At 39.4% G+C, this 19,113-nt stretch overlaps 2 protein-coding genes across 2 annotated transcripts; one reads left to right on the top strand and one right to left on the bottom strand.

The window, feature by feature from the left end:
• The first annotated feature begins 206 nt into the window (after nucleotides 1-206).
• LOC148865953 (hydroxyproline O-galactosyltransferase GALT2-like) lies at nucleotides 207-11,701 on the top strand. The gene is made up of 7 exons (XM_088980873.1): nucleotides 207-1,964; nucleotides 3,455-3,687; nucleotides 4,270-4,560; nucleotides 4,818-4,946; nucleotides 10,552-10,725; nucleotides 10,922-11,029; nucleotides 11,138-11,701. The coding sequence occupies exons 1-7, from the start codon at nucleotides 1,058-1,060 to the stop codon at nucleotides 11,342-11,344; spliced, it is 2,049 nt and encodes a 682-aa protein (XP_088836999.1). The 5' UTR covers nucleotides 207-1,057; the 3' UTR covers nucleotides 11,345-11,701.
• A 4,723-nt stretch (nucleotides 11,702-16,424) lies between these two features.
• LOC148865952 (cytochrome P450 703A2-like) lies at nucleotides 16,425-18,136 on the bottom strand. Its single transcript, XM_088974937.1, has 2 exons — nucleotides 17,207-18,136; nucleotides 16,425-17,063 (listed from the first exon to the last, which is right to left on the bottom strand). Exons 1-2 carry the CDS (start codon nucleotides 18,134-18,136, stop codon nucleotides 16,425-16,427), a joined length of 1,569 nt encoding a protein of 522 aa, XP_088831063.1.
• Nucleotides 18,137-19,113: the final 977 nt, after the last annotated feature.

Genomic DNA, 19,113 nt, shown 5'->3' with positions numbered 1-19,113 from the left:
TCTCAAATATCAGAAAAAAGTAAAGACGATTTATTTCCATTAGGAAGTATTAGTTTAGTGTGATGCCAAACGGGCCTTTGAAGACAAAAGTAAAATTTGAATTAAAGGTAAAGCTTAAAGCACGTTATTAGACTCATGCGTGGAGGTGGAACCCAAGAAAAATTGTAGAAACTAATTAAAATATAAAAGGAATATTTTAATAATTTGTCGTGTATATTCTGTTTCTGAAAGCAACAGACATGGATCTTCACGGCGAGAGTTTCTGGGGTTTCCCTCTGGATAAAATCAATGATCATGACATTAATGGAAATTTAGAACTCTTTAACGTTTCTGGACTGCAATTTCTTCTGTTCTCAGTTTCCTGGGTTCATTTTATTCAGTTTCTTCTGTTTGTCTGCTCCCCTCTTCAAGTTTACTCGAATCATTGTGTTTTTACAAGGAGTGCTGGTTCTAGCCCTTGAACAGATTTGTGGATTTGGGATGGTGAAGGTGCCTGTGGGATCGGTTAGGGATTTTGATTTGAATTGTTCTTTGGCTAATGGTCGTGGGTTTTCTAATTGGTAAATGGTCGTGGGTTGGGAGAGACAATTGGTTTTGGTTCTAACTTCTGAGAAATTTCGTTTTATTCCTTTTGTTATTTGAATTTAAGATTTTATCCTTTGTCAATTTTAGTAAAGCTTTGGTTTTCCTCGTACATTGCTGTATGAAGTAGTGACGGTTGATTAGTAAAGGTGGACCCTTTTGAATCTATAAAGGGTTTCTACCTGGTTCTTCCTGTTTGCTTTTTTCTATTCTTGGGTCCTTTTCTTTTTAGCTTTTTGCTGAATTTGGAGTTCTACTGGTAGAGTGGTTTGAATGGTTGCTTTGAAAGATTGAAATTTCACAGTCGGGCCTGATTTTTTCGAGTTTCTTAGTTTGTGGGTTCAGTTCATTTTCGTCCCCCACCGCCGCCGCCACCACCACCACCACCATGGAGTACAGTTGCCAGTTAGAGAATAATATTTGAAGAGGTTTTGATATCTTTGAGGAGCTAGAGATTCTCTCTTCATTTCTGAAGATGAGGAGATTCAAAGGAGAACCTCTTGGTGGAAAGAGATTTAAGTTGTATCATTCTCTGTTGGTTGTAGCGGCATTGTACTTGCTTTTTATCTCCCTCAAGTTCCATCGGGTCTTGGAGTTTGCGATAGTGTTGAGCGGAGATGACAGTTCCGTTGGACTGGATAAATCTGCAGCAGTCGAGGAAGATGGGGATATAAGCAAGCCCTTCTTTAGTTCAGTTTACAAGGATACTTTCCACAGGAAATTGGAAGATAACCAGTACCATGATGCACCTTTAATGCCTCGGAAGGAGCCATTTGAAGAGGAAGCGAGTAAGTCCCCAACTATAAAGCCTCTGCAGCACCACTATGGTCGGATCACGGGTGAAATCATGAGGCGAAGGAATAAAACAATGGATCTGTCTGTGCTGGAGAGAATGGCGGATGAGGCATGGACATTGGGTAACAAGGCATGGAAAGAAATTGAGAATTTCAATTCAGAGGAAGCTGATCAGAGTTCTCTGATTGAAGGGAAGCCTGAGTCATGCCCTTTGTCTGTATCAATGACAGGAGTAGAACTTGGGAGTGGGGAGGAACATGTCATGTTTCTTCCTTGTGGGCTTGCTGCAGGTTCTTCTATAACAGTGGTGGGGACGCCTCATAATGCTCATGAGGAGTATGTGCCTCAGTTGGCAAGGTTGAGAAATGGAAATCCTAAGGTCTTGGTTTCACAATTCATGGTTGAATTGCAAGGGCTGAAGGCTGTGGATGGTGAGGATCCACCAAAGATTCTTCATTTGAATCCTCGATTGAAAGGTGACTGGAGCCATCAGCCAGTGATTGAACACAATACATGCTATAGGATGCAATGGGGAACGGCTCAAAGGTGTGATGGATTGCCATTGAAGAATGATGATGACATGCTAGGCAAGTTCTCATCTTGCTTCTTTTCTGTTATATATCTTTTCCTGGCTAATGTGTTAAGCAACTAACCTACAAGCAAAAACCTTACAACTTTTATGTTGCTTTGTGAAAAGATTATAGTGTAACAAGTTTGTTTAGATACAAAGAAAAAATGTTAGGAAATGAGCACTATGTATCCTTGTAGGTAGACTTAAGATTTGAAAGTAAAGGAAACTTTGGCTGTGTTTGGTTTGAAAGAAAAGCTAGGGAAAAGTAGGGAAACCTATACACAACCTTAGTGAAGAACAAGCTTGGACACATGGTCTCGGTTATATGATAAAAAGAAAAAAATGTGATGCCGAACCATTCCTCCTAGGACATATTTCTCAATATTGCACTAATGCAGATGCGGAAACTTATTCATATACATCACACAACTAACCTCTGATCCTTAAACCTAATTGAATGAATTACAACCAAAATCATAAAACCAACCTTTGATCCTTAAACCTAATTGAATGAATTACGGCCAAATCATAAAACCTACCCCCTTTTATATACGAGCCAAAGATTCTGGTCAGAGGTGTGCCCCTGAACTTTCCACATGGGCTTGTTTGGGCCCACTGGACCTCCACCTCCATAAAGGCCCCAATCTCTTACAATTGGGAATACAAGACATCTAGCATCACGCTAGCTACTTGTGGTAATGCGATAGACAAATACATTGAGAGTTTCACATTCTTGAATTGCCAAGCACTTGAAGCATTTGGTACAATACACATCTATTTGCTTTCGCTTTCAGTTTGAATTTGCCTTACATATTATGCTCATATGTTTTGATTTTAGCCAATTTGTTGTTCACTCCCAGGAACATGGATGCTAGACAATTTTCTAAGTGTAGGTTTGGTGTAAGGCTCTATGTTTGTAGTTTCCTTAATAGAGATACAATTAGAAATGAATCACTTATTGTTTTTAAGCTGAAGCTTGCCTGGACTCTTGAGTCCCATGTGTGATCAAGTAAAGGTTTAACCAATTTTCTTTTCCTATAAATTTACATTTCATTCTAGACTATCTTGCAATCTTCCATGGTTGTTCTTGCATCCATTTATGTGGCCCTTATTTTTCCATCTCTCTTGTATTTTTTTTGATAAATAATTAATCTTTGTTATCAAAAATCAACTCAGTACAAGTGACCCTTGGAGAGGCGTTCTCTGCAACCCTTCCATTAATTGTAGTACAAATACAAACAGAAGAGAATGATTCCACCTCCCTTGCATTCTAATTCCCCGATGAATGCACCTGACCAAATGGTCAATGTTTCATACATATGGCATGGTGTAAAGGAGTGGCAATTTCTGTAACATTTAGAAATGGAATTCATTATTCATGTTGTTACTATTTCCTGCTTCACAGCCAACAAAGTTCAGTATTTTCTTTTTTACCTATTGAAAGAATTCAATCTCACATTCTCGGCTTTTTTGTGTCGTCCGTATTTCTCAACTTCTATTGGACAGTTGATGGGTTCGGGAGATGTGAAAGATGGATGCGGAATGATATTGTAGATCCAGAAGAGTCCAAGTCAACCTCATGGTTCAAACGATTCATAGGGCGTGCCCAAAAGCCAGAAATGATGTGGCCGTTTCCTTTTGCAGAGGAAAGACTGTTTGTCCTGACACTGCGAGCTGGTGTGGAAGGATACCATATCAATGTTGGTGGTCGACATATGACTTCTTTCCCTTATCGGACGGTATGTAACTAAATCATCTAAAGGCACTTGTATGAGGACTATTACTGGTGTGGAAGCATGCAAGTGATTCCATGCTGGTTAATTATTGTCTCCTACCTAGGTGATATCCCAGGAAATAAATTGATCAATCAGATTATCTTGAACATAATCTACCACATTATGATGATGAAAAGAATACATGGCAAGATCCAGAAAAGGTGTGAAAATCAGATAGTCAATATGAATCATGAGCTAAGAGACCTTGCTGGATAGGACTGAGCAAATGGTAGATCAGCAGATTGTGCTGTGGTTATTGAGCATGGAAAGACCCTGTATCCATCATCATAGTTTGACACATACAACATGGTTATTGAGGATGACTTGTTTTCATCCTCCCATTATGTTGTGGATGTTCTCTCTTTTATATCATTTTCACCTCTTCTTGCAATTTGCTCTATATTAGTAACATTGAATATGTTTTTCTAATGTATATTTACATGGAAACTTTTTTCTCTACGTGTTTCATAACCTTTGTCATTTCTTGTATTCTGGACTTGAAAATGCAGTTCTGAATTCTGACCAAGGTATGTCTCTTTCTTTTAGGGTTTTACTCTTGAAGATGCAACAGGATTGGTAATTAAAGGTGATGTAGATGTGCATGCAGTACATGCAACCTCTCTTCCTACCTCACATCCTAGTTTCTCACTTCAGCGAGTATTGGAAATGTCGGAGAAATGGAAGGCTTCTCCTTTGCCAAAAAGTCCAGTTCAACTTTTTATTGGGATTCTCTCTGCTACAAATCATTTTGCAGAGCGCATGGCAGTTAGAAAAACCTGGATGCAGTTTCCTGAATTTAAGTCTTCAAATGTGGTTGCCCGTTTCTTTGTGGCATTGGTAAGCTTTATTGATCTATGTGTTTGATCTATGTGTGGGAAAAAAGTTTTTATGATGAAAATGGAAATACGTTCTGCTAATTTACCCGGATATGCAGTTTGGGTCCAATATAAAGCTGTAAAGAATCAGGAAAATAGCAAATTCTTTGCTGTGTTTCTGCCATTTATGATGGTGGAATTGTAATGTGATTCTATTTGCATTTGATTATTTTGGTACACATCAATAAATTTCTATTCATCTATAACATCAAACTGTAGAATCCAAGAAAGGAGGTGAATGCAGCACTAAAGAAAGAAGCAGCTTACTTTGGTGACATTATAATTCTGCCATTTATGGATCGTTATGAACTCGTGGTTCTTAAAACACTTGCCATCTGTGAGTATGGGGTAAGTTCATGTTCAGTCTCTTTGCTAACTCTCTTTTATTGAATCAGTCATGTGGTGATGGTTATCTAATGCATGTAAACATTATTATCTTCCATCCTGAGTTTGTTTGATTTGATAGTAAGAGAAAATAATTTATTTAATAGAAAAAGGGTATTAAAGTTAAAGTTATAGGGGTTTCACCTAAAACAGAAAATGGAAACACTTATTGAAAAGTACGAAATACAAAGCAATCATGCACCATCAGAAACCAAATCTAAAGTGTTCCAGAAAACAGCACCTAATGACAGTCTATTGACATCTTCAAATTCTGGGTGCACCATCAAACACACCATGATCTCAGAGCATATATTAGCAACTATGTTTCTGAGATTACAGTGCCTTCTGTAAAATATTCTTTTATTTTCTCCCGTCCGTATGTTTCTACAGGTCACAAATTCTCCAGACAATTTTTGCCTTTTTAACCATAGAGAAGGTAGGCCGAGAAGAAAATATTTTATCAGGTTGACTTGGTCTGAACAGTTGTTACTGAAATAGATGAAAAAGGGATCAAATGAATTCTGCTTGGAATGAATTAATAAATCCATTAAAAAAAGAGTAAATAGATACATGGATCTAAGGTATGCTAGAGCCATTCTAGTGTCACAGATGCCGCTGCAATGGAAACAAAGGCCTCCCTCGAGCTCTTTGGATGATTGGCCAAATCCAAGGTATGCTAGGGCAAGGTCGGAGGAGTCTGAGGATGGCAACGAAGATTGGGTTTCTTTTTCAGATACCGGCAGTGAAGAAATACAGTCAATGGAAGGCTCCAACATAGGAAGCATCATTTTTAGGGTAATTAGGTGGATGGGGAGGATGCCATGGATTTAAACACTGATCTGTTGTTCGGTGGAATGGAGGATCATGATAAATCTTCTTACCCTCAACAAAATCTGGAAGAGGAAGGAAACTACAACACATTAGTGCAGAGGACACAAACAGAGGAGAAAACTGAAATCCCGGCTGAGGGGAATTCAAATCCCAAATTTCAACATCTGCAAGGGGTCTGGGAAGAGGGTAACTCTGATCATCAAAAGCCTAGTAGCTATGCATTGGTAAGGGATGAGCAAAAGATGCTTGAAAGCAGTCCATGTAGTTACAGTGCCATGGCAGTTCAACCCAACTCAGTGATACCTCTAGTGGAAGATGCTGCACCTAGCTCTAAGCTGGACTGGAAAACAAAGAACGAAATGCTAACAGTGTTAGACCATCCATATCCAGAATCAGGTGTTGGAGTCAATTCAGTTTTTAGTACTGATCCTTCTTTTGTGCCTGAAATAGGTGTTCCAGTGTCTTCTTCTCCTGTTATTCAAGAGCCATTGAAATCTCAGATCCAATTTGGGTGGCTGAAGGGGAATACCTAATTCCTGAGGGGAAGGGAGTAGAGGAAGAGGAGAGGGAGAGAGGAGAGAAAATTTGGAGTAATTAGTGACTTTTTTGAGGATTTAAAAAAGAACTGGAAAAGATGAGAGGGGTCTGAAATAGCCTTAGCAGAATCCAATGTTTTAAAAACTGACCCGGAACTGGAACCGCTTTGGCCACCAGTTTCCGGGTCAGTGGTTTGACTGTCCGGTCCAAAAGGATGGTCCTTTGCAATTAAAAAAATAATTAAAACTAAAGGTCAAAAACTTTTGTTTGGGTTGAACAGGTCGACGGTTTGACTACCCAGTCAGTGGGTTGCTGACCAAGTCAGCGGTTTTCTGGCAAAAGACTGGGTCAGGGGTGAAATGGAACTGGCTGCTTGAATGATTTCCAGGCCAACCGGTCTGGCCGTCCAGGTCAACGACGGTTCAAAAACCATGGCAGAATCAGGAGTGAGAAAAAAATGATGGGGGGGGGGAGGAGTCGATTAGAAAGAGGTCAGGTGAGAGATATTGAAGTAGCCGAAGACTCAATTGCTGGCTTTATTGGAAATTTAGGCTGCAAGATCAAGGATCCTAATGAACTGAAGCATACCTTAGAAAGATTGAAGAAGGGGAAAGAAGAAGGAAGACGAAATTAAACGAGGCTAAAAGACTAAGATTAGATGTTGAAGGGGATAAGAAATTTAGTGGTAGAGGGGAAAGAAGAAGAGGGGAGAAAAGAAGTGAGAATTAAAACAGGGGTCAGCAAAAAGGGGAGGCTTTAAAAAGTTATGAGGAGGATAATAAGCTGGAATGTACATGGACTGGATAGTGCAAGGAAAAGAGCTGTGATAAAGGAGGTGTTCAGGAAAGAAAAGCCTGATGTGGTCTTGTTGCAGGAGTCCAAATTGGCAAACTTTGATATCAGATGGGTAAGAAATCTATGGAAGTCCAAGGGTATAAATTGGGCGATGACTCCCTCTTGGGGGGCCTCGGGCATCATTATTACTTTATGGAGGAGTAATTGATTGTTAACTTTTCAGTTTTCATTAAGTTTAAACAGATTGAGGACATATTTGAAGAGGTTCTAACCAATATATACAGACCAAATAGTTATAGAGAAAGGAATGAATTGTGGGGAGAATTTAGTGCTATTAGAGGCTTGTGGGAGGGGCCGTGGTGTATTGGGGGTGATTTCAATGTTGTTAGATTCTCAGAGGAAACAAATAATCCAAGGCAAAGGATCACAACCAGCATGAGGAAGTTTAATCTCTTCATAAATTCCTTTGAACTCAATGATTTGCCTTTAGCCCATCACAATTTTACTTGGTCAAACCTCCAAGTTAACCTTATTTGCTCTAGGCTAGATAGATTTTTGTTTTCAGTGGATTGGGAGCATTGGGGTGGATTAGTTTTGAAGGCATTATCAAGAGTAACCTCAGACCAGCATGTGAATTGTTTTCTATTTTTCAAAAATTTTATGCTGAAATACGTACCCAATTTGGTGTTCATATTAAAATTCTTCACTCCGATAATGCCAAAGAATACACCTCAATACCATTTCAGCAATACTTAGAGCACCATGGGATAATTCATCAAACTTCTTGTGCCTACACCCCACAACAAAACGGTGTAGTTGAATGGAAAAATCAACATCTCCTTGAAACTGCTTGGTCTTTGATGCTTAATATGAATGTCCCAAAGCATTTTTGGAGTGATGTCGTCCTCACATCCTATTTTCTCATCAATCGGGTGCCCATGTCCATCATTGGAAGTCAATCCCCAGTGTTGTTTCCCACCTTGTCTCCATTTCCTCTCACCCCAAGAGTCACTGGATGTGTTTGTTTTGTTTAAAACTTGGGGCCTGGTTTAGACAAGTTAGATGCACGAGCTACTAAGTGTATCTTCCTTGGCTACTCAAGGACTCAGAAAGGGTATAAGTGCTATAACCCTAACTTTCATAAGTCATTTGTGTGCTTCGATGTCACCTTTTTTGAATCAGTTCATTTTTTCTCAGATACTGTGGTTTCTTCTCCTTCCTCCGTAGTTCTTCTTCCCGTCCCTGTTGCGGATCCCCTTCCCGTGGTTCCCATTCCAGTTGCAGATTCACCTCCCATGCCAGTTACTACTGAGAGGCTACCAATCAAACAAGTGTATACTCACAGAAGAGCACCGACCCTTCCTCTAATTCAGCCCTCGTCAACAGATCCTGTCATTGCTTCTTCTCCCATAGACCTTAATCTTCCTATTGCCCTGCGGAAAGGTAAACGCACTTGTACTTCTCATCCTATTTCATACCATGTTTCAGCTGCTAACCTTTCTGCTTCTCATCGCAACTTTATATCATTGCTATCATTTGTTTCCATTCCCAAGACTGTCCAGGAAGCCCTTACCTCCCCAGGGTGGCGGCAAGCCATGGAAGAGGAAATCTCTGCTCTATAATACAACCACACGTGGGAACTCACTGCTCTTCAGCTTGAGGGGGAGTGTTAGAATACACAAATCAGGGGTATTTTGGTCATTTGGGTTTATCTATTTGAGAGTGAAAGGTCTATTTTATTTAAGTTTAAGTTATGTGTCCCATCACTTATGAGGGACAATATGGTCTTTCTTGTAACTATGTTATTGGAGATAAATACAAGTGGGTTGGCTAGAGGTGGACTGGTTTTTCCTAATCTGGCCGAACCCTTCTTCTCCTCCTTCTTCTTCTCTTCTTCTTCTTTCTCTTCTTCTTCTCTACTTTAACCTAGAATTGAATAGGGATTTTACAGTGATAACAGTTTTTTTTTACCATTTACTTATCTCTTGTACTTTTACTGCATATATTTGGGAATGGTTTCCCTCTCTGTTTGGATGTAGGTGGAATCCTCCAGTTGATGTGTAAAGCCTTTTTCACTCCTACATTCTTCCGGTAGCCAAATAAGAGGGGAAGACTAATATGGAGATGCACTAAAGTGGCAATTTTATGGACAATATGGGAAGAAAGAAACTCAAGAATATTCTTGGAGAAGGAAAGAAGCAAGGAAGGCTTGATTGAAACAATAATGATTAGGGTGGCTCATTGGATAAAGTCTCTAGAAGTCTTTTCTAATGTTACTACAGATGACATTCTTAGAAAATGGAAGTGGAGGTTTCTGCCCCATACATGTCTGTTATTACTCATCCTTGGTATCCACCAGAAACAGGATCTATCAAACTTCGATGGTAATAGCATGAGAAACCCAGACCATCAGGCCTAGTGGGGAAGGGAGACCCTCTCAGAGCAGAGGTTTTGGCAATGGAAGGAGTTCAAAGGGCAAGGTCTTTGAACATTAGGAAGCTAATAGTGGAAGTGGATTCACAGCTGCTTGTAAGCTGGCTTCATAGTGATGAAATGAAAATGTGGATCTACAACAATGAGAAGAAAAAAATTCAGATGGCTAACAAAGGACATGAAAGTATCCTTCAGCTGGTGTAAGCATAGTGCTAATTCCTTTGCTGATATGCTAGCCAAGCTGGCTTTATAATTTTTAGGAAAGGATGCTTCTAAGGGGAGAGACAAGTTGCTTTATCTCTCATTGTCTTTCACTTTGTATATTGGCTCATCGTACAGATCCTTCTAATTTAAATGAAAGTTACAGTTATTGATAAAAAAATATACATGGCATCCTCTTCCTACCTCTTGCACATGAAATGCAGGTTGTACACTGTGCAAAGATAGTAACCATGTGAAAGCCTCCATCCAGGAGGTAAAGGATTACCTCAAATGCCTCTCAAAGGAACTGCTCCAGCCTGATTTCTGATCATGGAATCACCCCCCAAAAAAAAAAAACAGAAAGAAAGATTCCACTGTAAATCTGCTGCACATGAAACACAGCTTGTCAAATGGTATCCTCTCAGTTTTAGATGGCTGATGGTCAAAACGCTGTGCAAAGAGTAACCGTATGAAAGCCCCCATGTAGGAGGTAGAGGATTACCTCAAATGGCTCTCAAAGGAACCACTCCAACCTGATTTCTGATAATGGAATCATAAAAATAAAAGATTTCACCTAGCATTATCTGAATCCAAGCTGATCCTCATTATCTCTAGCTTAGAGAACAAATTATTACTCTTCTGTTTCTCTATCTAGAAGTGACCTTCAAAGTATTGGGTTCCATACCACCTGTCCTCCCTTTTGAAAATTTCTCCCTACCATAAATATAATCAATTTTCTGATAAAAAAAATAATATAATCAATTTCCTGCAGGTTCACAACTTAAGTGCTGCATATATCATGAAATGTGATGATGACACCTTTGTTAGGGTGGATACTGTATTGAAAGAAATTAAGGGCATCTCTCCCAAGAGGTCTCTTTATATGGGTAATCTCAACCTCTTGCACAGGCCCCTCAGAAGTGGAAAATGGGCAGTCACATATGAGGTATGTTGTCAAGATCCATTTGTTAACAAATTGCACAACAGGACATCTTAGTTTAAATTGCTAATTTGAGAATTTATCAACGATATTATTTGTCTCGAGACATTATTTCTACTACTCAGCAAAGCTTTCTGAGCAAAGAGGATCTTCATTAGATTTAGGTGGAATACTTTATCTGATGCATTCTTTAATGTGACAGGAATGGCCAGAAGAAATATACCCTCCTTATGCCAACGGACCTGGATACATTATTTCGGTTGACATTGCCAAATTTATCGTTGCTCAACATGCCAATCATAGCCTAAGGGTTTGTCCAAGCGAGAAATCTATTGTTTTCTTGTATTCTTCTTTTGCATCTATCATCCTTTCAACCTGGTAGTCAAATTACCGGATAATCCTTTATTTCATTTTGCAGCTATTTAAGATGGAGGATGTGAGCATAGGAATGTGGGTTGAGCAGTTCAACACTACAAACTTTGTCCAATACTCCCATAATTGGAAGTTTTGTCAATATGGGTGTATGGAAAATTACTATACTGCACATTATCAGTCCCCAAGGCAGATGCTCTGTTTATGGGACAAGTTGGCAAGGGGCCGGGCTCATTGCTGCAATTTTAGATGACAACATGCAGCTATTATTGCTGAAGAGGTTTTAGAAACCTTCACTTTATCCTTCATTACTTTCCCTCAAATTTTGCATGCAAATCACTTCTTCCGAGCATTGTAACTTTTCATGCAATTTTGGTCTGTTTCTGAGTTTTACCAATTGATGATACATCATTTACTTGGAAACAACAATGTATTTGGTTGTAATGGGTTATGGCCGGATCCCTGCTTGTGGCCCAATTGTATCTGAGGCCAAGTTGTAAAAGTCTGTTATATATGTACTTAGGTTAGGCAGTTCAGAATTTAAGATTTTGATCATACTGGGCACGATATCTTACTAGAATCACTTAAAATGTCATTCTGCTATTACTTATACTTTGTATCGATTACTGAAGCTTCTCACATAAGCTAGTGCAGATCACATGAAAAATCTCAGACAGTTTTAAGTCGTCCATGTTCAGCTCTTATTGCCTCCAAGTTAAAAGCATTTGTTCTTGTCTAATTCCTTAGCCGGTAAGAGCTGAGGCATGTATTCTCCAAGTACAACAATTTGTTTCCCTATCTGCAGCATGTGCAAATAGGAAGCTCTCTTTAATTGGAATTTCTCAGTTACAAGCTGGATTGGTTGACATTGTTAAAACGTGGGGTGTGGGACTGTGGATTCACCGGTCTTCCTGAAGGCTTGGGACCCAATGGATTTGCCATTTGTCATGTGGACAGTTCCATCACTCCCTACTTGTCATATTCCTTTATTGTTCTATTTTATCATAATGTACTTGAATTTTCATTTGGTTTGCAGTTTAAATCTGAACGGATATGAATTTTGCATCCATTTGTAATTAAGATTTGTACTCTTATTTGATACACTCCAAATACAGACAAAATAAAAAAAAAAAATACAAGGTTTTGCATTCTATATATTTGTATTTGTACTAAACGAGTGCAATTACAAATATGTACAGCACAAAGACTTGTATTTTGTATTTCTAAACCTGTATTTGCATTGTACATATTTATATTTACTCTCTTTCTAATTTGAATCTTATTTGTAAGGGAAAATTCCTGATCAGTGCCCTGAACTTTAGGGTTGTGTCAAGTCAGTCCCCTAATAGTATCCCAAACTTTTAGAATGTATCTAGTAGGTTCCTGTTGTTGACAGTCCGTGGTTAATTATGGAATATGTCAAAACTACACATTAAGTGTCATCTAGTTTTCTTTATTTCCCACTTCCACATAAACTAATTTAAACAAAGCTCTTTTCATTTACATCTTGATTCCAGTAAACTATGTTGTTCTACCTTGATTCCAAGCAATCATGTTTTCCAGCTTGTGAAATGATATATTATTGGTTATCAAGGATGAATATATGGTTAATGAAGTCAAATCCAAGCAATAAATTATGAAATTAGCAAAGGAGAAACTAAGTTATACCATTGTGAATGCAACATTAATAATCAACAGAATTTTTCCCATGTAAAGGCCAAAATTGATGTCATTTCCCCTTGCATCTTAGCTGAGATAGGAAGGTTGCAGCAACTATCCAAAATGGATTTTAGAATATACAGAAAACCATAGCAATGGCAGTTTCAGCCGTCACTGAAACTTGGTTAGTTCCCGGCACTGTCATTGGTTTGTTCAAATCTGTTCTTGGCACCGTCATTAGTTCCCAGAATCACCATAGCAATGGAGCTGCTCTTTAGTTGCAAGGTAAAAGACAATGAACAATGTCTTCTTTCAAGGGTAGTTTTGATATTTTAAAAGTCTAAAGTGGACATGTCATCATGTGATACAGAGAACTGATGGACCGTTAACGCTAGGGATCGGGTACTGCATAGACACATTTTGAAGTTCAGGGACTGACTTGGCATAACTCCTAAAGTTCAGGGTACCAATCAGGAATTTCCCTTAGAAATTATACCATTTATGGATAACAATATTAATTAACCAGATTTTTTGTTTCAATTTTGAAAACAAATAACACATACATAATCAAGAATGTGTTTTTTTCTATATATTTATTTTGAGAAACAATCTATTTTATGTGTTTTTTTTATATTTATTTTGAGAAAAGAACTATTTTTTATGTTTTTTTATATTTATTTTTTATTTGATGCACGATGAATCAATAGGACCCTTCAACAGTTTGATTTGTCCAATTTATCTCTGTACGTGTCTCTCTAAATTTGGAGAAGCTGCTCGCAAAGGAGATCTACACGATTCCTTCAGTCGTTTGGATATAATAAACAAACTTGCTACCAAGACAAGGGCCTCTTATTAGTTAGGCTCTGTTTGCGGTTATAATATACAATCTGCCATGGTGATCAGATTTGCATGGATTTCTTTATTACAATGGTTCTATTTGTTTGAGTGCAAAATTTGCACTGGCTCAAATGGATGAGAGTGCAAATGAGCTAAATGCAAAATCTGGTTTAGTTCCCTTTCAAGTTCTATTTTGTTTTATTTGTTTTTGTTTGGAAGAAGTATAATGATGTTTTCCTATTAAAATAAAGTTTTTTTTTTGATAAAAAAGAACGTTGTTTATGTGGTAGGAATAAAGTGGGAAGTAAAACAATGTGGTCTTAAGAAGGTGGTGCAAATTTTGCATCATTTTAGGATGCCATATTAATTTTACATCATTTTAGGATGTAAAATTAGTGACGCAAAATTTTGTGGGTGCAAATCATAGTAAAAGACCCAAAATTTTACATCATACGAACAAATGGAACCAATGGTTTAGATCCCTAGCTGATGCAAAATTTACACCACTTTCCACTAACTTCATACTACTGTCTCATGTAAAAGGAGCAATGAGTATGAAGCACCTTGTTTTACTTCCAATTTTACTCCTCCCAAACAAACAAAATAAAGTAAAACCTGAAAGAAAAGCAATCTAAAATTTGCACTCAGCCCATTAATTTGTACAAATAAATAGAGCCTTAATTAGAATCAGATCTTTCCCTACCCTTTCTTGCAAATTAAAAACAAACAAAGCCTAAAGTAGAGGCTTCGTTTGATGGCATTTCCAGTCCGAATTAATAGTGCATTGCAAATTCACACCTTACGGCTATGTTTAATTGGTTTGAAGGAAAATGTGAGGAAAGGTAGGAAAACTCATACAAGGTTTGTAATGGTTTCCCTACCTTTTCCTTTCCTTTCCCTATTTTTTCCTTCAAACCAAACACAGCCTACATAAATGCACTGATAAAAATAAACAAATTGATCAATCGGTAAAAACAATCCCAATCAAACATATATATAAACCTAGTACCAAAATTTCTAGCATATATATAGACCCTGAACTGATAAGATGAAAGCTTGAGTATTGACAAAATATAATCGTTTATTTGTTTTTGAGAAAATGATGATCAACAGAGTAAATTTTATGAAGGGAAGAAAAAATGAAAGAGTGAACATCCAAGTATCATCAGAAAGCTCTAATCTCGATCTCTTTTCCTTCATCCGTGGTGTAAGAGAAGGTCACGGGCTTGCGCTTGGTCCTCAACTGGTAGAATTCTGGACTCACGTACTTGAAAATAAAACCACAATCCCGGCACACAATAGAGAAGAACCCGTTGTTGGCCTTTACATGACTCACTGGCTTACCGCAACAAGGGCACGGCTTGATCTCTGCCGTGGAAGCTGCACTCGTCGTTGTCATCGTCGTCGGAAAACTAGAACCAGAAGCCTCAGCCGCTGCAGGTCTAGCAGCGGCAGATGGAGTTGAACGTGCATGGGCGTAGGTACCCGATCGAATATCATACTTGCGCCTCTTGGTGGGTTGGGATAAGACGCTCCACGCTTCAGAGATAAGCTTGAAGGCGCCCTCAGCAGCAACAGAGCTGTTCTTGTCGGGGTGAACCATGAGAGACATCCTCTTGTATTGCCTCTTGATGGTCTCGGTGTCCGCAGATGCAGCATCGGCGATGTTGAGAAGCGCGTACCAATCCATGTCGCCGTTCCTTTTCCTCTTCTTTGTAGCAACCAGATGGACGCTGTAAGCGGCGAGCAACTGATGGATACCCTCGGAATGGGGATGAAGCTGTTTGGCGGCATTGGCGTGCTTGATCGCGCCTTCTACGTCCTGGGCCTTGAACCTTTCTTCCGCAGCGTCTAGGGCACACCGCACAGCCGGTGCAACCATGGTGACCATTGCCGGATCCGGAGGAGGAGACAGAAAGCAAATCGGAACAAGTACGTACCAGAGAGAGACTACTGAAGACTGGTAAATTATCTAACTGTCTGTTGCGGTTGCTTTGGCAGTTAGCCTTGAGACGATGATCTGATCAGCAAGAAGAGATCGTATATATATATATATATATATACACTCTTTTACACGGCTTAATTGCGCCTTGCACCGGAAGCCATCTATAATTACGCGGCTTAAGTAAGGATAAGGTTAGAAGCATCGTCTTAAGTAACTCAATTAAATCAACATTCTAACTAACGAGTTCGGTTAGTTAGAATGTTGCCTTGCATTGAGAATATCTCTCTATTTGCGTGCTTTTATTTGATGGGAAGATATTCTCAATGCAAGGTTGTAAAAGGGTGTTAGAAGGGTAGGGACACAGGTTTGCGCTGACCTGATCGAAGCCGATCTCTCGCTTAACTAACGGGGTAAAATATGGATGCTTGTGTCAGCAGATAAAAATTCCATTTACTTGAACAAGAAGATTAAATGATATTTGATTTGTAATTAAAAAGCATGAGTTATTTCCTAATATATATTTTTTATTTTGAATTAAAATTTAGTATCTAGCCTCTATAGCTAGGCCTTTGAAATTTGAAGGAAGAAGCCCATGACAGACAAATTAAACCTTTTGGGTTGGGTTGAGAATTTTTTCAATTTTAAATTATGGGCCAGAGAACTAAACCAAGCCCAATATAGTTTCAATTTTCTATGCATAACTTCATAGATTCAATTCTTGAAAATATACCATAAGGCTTTGTTTGGATTCCATGAAGTTCCCAAAAAGCAAAAAGCAAAAAGCTAAACAACAAACTAACAATACCTAAAATTATTTTATTCAAACAAAGCTTCTCCAACTAGCCAGCCATTAGTTGGCTACGTACTGCAATCAAGATTATTCACTCAGCAGTCAGCAATACATTTCTTTTGCCAAGCGTGGGCTGGCTATAGCCATCAAGGGCTTGGCCTTGGGCATGGTCATCCCATACACTTCAGTTGTATCAATGTCTTCTGGTTTCAATCCCTCCGGCGGAATCCAGTCGAAGCAATGGAATAGCCTGGCCAGAGCCATGAGGACGAAGGTGAGCCCCAGTGGTGCACCAGGGCACTTCCTCTTGCCAGCACTGAATGGCAAAATCTTGAAGTCAATTCCATGACTTATCTCGACTCGGCTTCCATCTGCCGGCAAATGCCTTTCCGGTCGGAATTCGTCGATATCATTCCAAATTCGGGTGTTCCGTCCAAGAGCATGAGTGTTGATGAAGACTCGAGTCTTGGCAGGAATGTAATAGCCATTGATCTTTGTGGGACGAATTGATTCATGTGGAATGAGAAAGGGCCCAGCTGGGTGCATTCGGAAGGTTTCACGAACAATGCACCTCAAGTAGTTGAGATGGGCCAGATCAGACTCAGAAACCATGCGATTTGGGCCGACGACCGAGTCTAGTTCTTCCTGGACCTTGCCAAGGACTTCTGGATGCTTGATCACCTCTGCCATGGCCCATTCATTTGTTACTGAAGATGTATCTGTAGCAGCTGCTATCATGTCCTACAAATTTAACTAGGGTGCAGTCACTACATTGATTCCCCTTCATTAATTACCTAATGGGCCATAATGGACCAAATGGGCGAAGAAACCAGAGACAATAAAAGAAGAAGAAATAGTGATAGTTTGTTTTGTGAGAGTCTTACCTGAATTAGAGCTTTAATCTCTGCCTCTTCCAAGTGCTCCTTCCCTTGTTCACCAGGCAAAGACAACAAGATATCAACAAAGTCCATCTCCCTGTCATCATCCTCTCCTTTCTTCTCCTTCTTCCTCTCTCTCCCTTTCCTATGTTCTTCAATTATTTTCATATGAAACTCATCCACTCTCTTCTCCACTTCCCTCATCTTCTTCTCACACCCAAAAGGGTCAAGCCACCTCCATATGGGCAAGTAATCACCCAAGTAAATCAACCCTAGAAGCCAAAACAGTTCATGAGTGATATGCATGAACTCCATTGCTTCCTGAGGACCGGCTGACTCAATGCCAAAATATTGCTTCCCTAGCAACATTCTTGTCACATTGTTCATGGAAAAGGCTCCCAAGACTTGTCTCAAGTTAACAGGCTTCCCGGTTTGAGACCGATCATATACGTCTTGAACGAGATGGTGAGCTTCGCGAGCACGATGGTCCGCAAATGACTCGAGCCGCTTGATGCTCAGTAGGTGCTCCATGCATATTCTCCTCATTCTCTTCCACTGTGGCCCTAATGGAGCCAATGCTACATCACCACATCCATAAGCTAGGTGTACTGCAGCTAAGGTTCGAGGTCGAGAAGCAAATACTTCATCCTGTCGGAGAAGTATTTCACGGATGATCTCGGGGTCATTCGTGGTGATAGCATCAACACTCCCAAGTCGAAGATAGACCAACGGCCCATACTTCTCACAGAAGGAAGCAAAGTCCCTGTGTGGGAGGGGGCCCAGTTGAAGAAGGTTGCCAAAGATAGGCCATCTTGGTGGGCCTGGAGGCAGCCTTCCCTTGCTCTGCAATGACTTCATCAGCCATAGCCTCAGGCAAACGATTGTGCCAAACAGAAAGGCATAGACAAGAGTGGAGGCTAATGTGCCTAAATCCATCTGACCAACAAACAAACAATATTCATGGAGACTTCTGCACTCTCAAATCCCAAGCTAATGAAAAATGTCAATGGCTCTTATTTATTAGTGACAATATCATAATCTGGGCATGTTTGAGCTTAATTCTGCACCTATTTAGGATAAAAACAGTTCACTAAAGATCCATTATCTTGATGTGAATTGGAGATAACAGGTCCCTGATATGTGGTTTAGGGTTTACTAAACGTCCATCAATTGGGGTTGACAGGTTCTACTTGGCCAAATAAGTGGTTTTCTAATACCGGGTTAGCTGGTGCAGATTGTGGTTGGTAGGACATACTTGAAGTCATCCCTCTATTGTTACCTACTTCAAGCAAATGACAAATACATGGTTCCTCATGTGCTTGTAGCTAACAATATTTATACAAATTCATTTAAATTTGTCCCTCCTTTCATTTTTATTTTTCCTCACCCGGCCCGATCCTCGACCCGGGTCTGGTTCAATTTCCTGATTATCTATTGGTCTACATTTTAAGTTGAGGTTACAAATTTACAATAGGGTCAGGACTGATTTTATACGTGCTGACCAGCACATGACATAAATACCTCCCCAACATTTTCTATATGTTTCTCATGGTTTAGTTATCATTTCTAGGGGATAACATTTTCTATATGTTATCTGTCAAAAATATCAAAGGCTTGTCAGGCATATTCAACTCTTACCGGGTCAGACCTGATAAACTCAGGTAATAATAGGGTTTTCTAGGCTTAAAACTTACAAACCTTCAAAGTCCAGGTTGGACCGGGTTTGTGTGCTTTCTTATTGGTTTAAGATTGGATCTACCCTGATCCAGCCCAGACCTACCCTATTGACTGCCCTATTTTACAAGATAACCTGAGTTTCTCCCCTCTAAGTTAGAGTAGAGCTCTTCATGAGCCGGGCCGTGCCAAGCTTTACCTCTTTATTAATAGAAAATGTTCAGATTCAAACCCGAGCC

The sequence above is a fragment of the Nelumbo lutea genome, chromosome 3, assembly GCF_056320005.1.
Source record: "Nelumbo lutea isolate HS-2025 chromosome 3, American lotus-T2T, whole genome shotgun sequence".
Taxonomy (NCBI): Eukaryota; Viridiplantae; Streptophyta; class Magnoliopsida; order Proteales; family Nelumbonaceae; genus Nelumbo; species Nelumbo lutea.
Note: the sequence above shows the minus strand (reverse complement) of the source record. Positions and strands in the feature narration are given on the sequence as shown.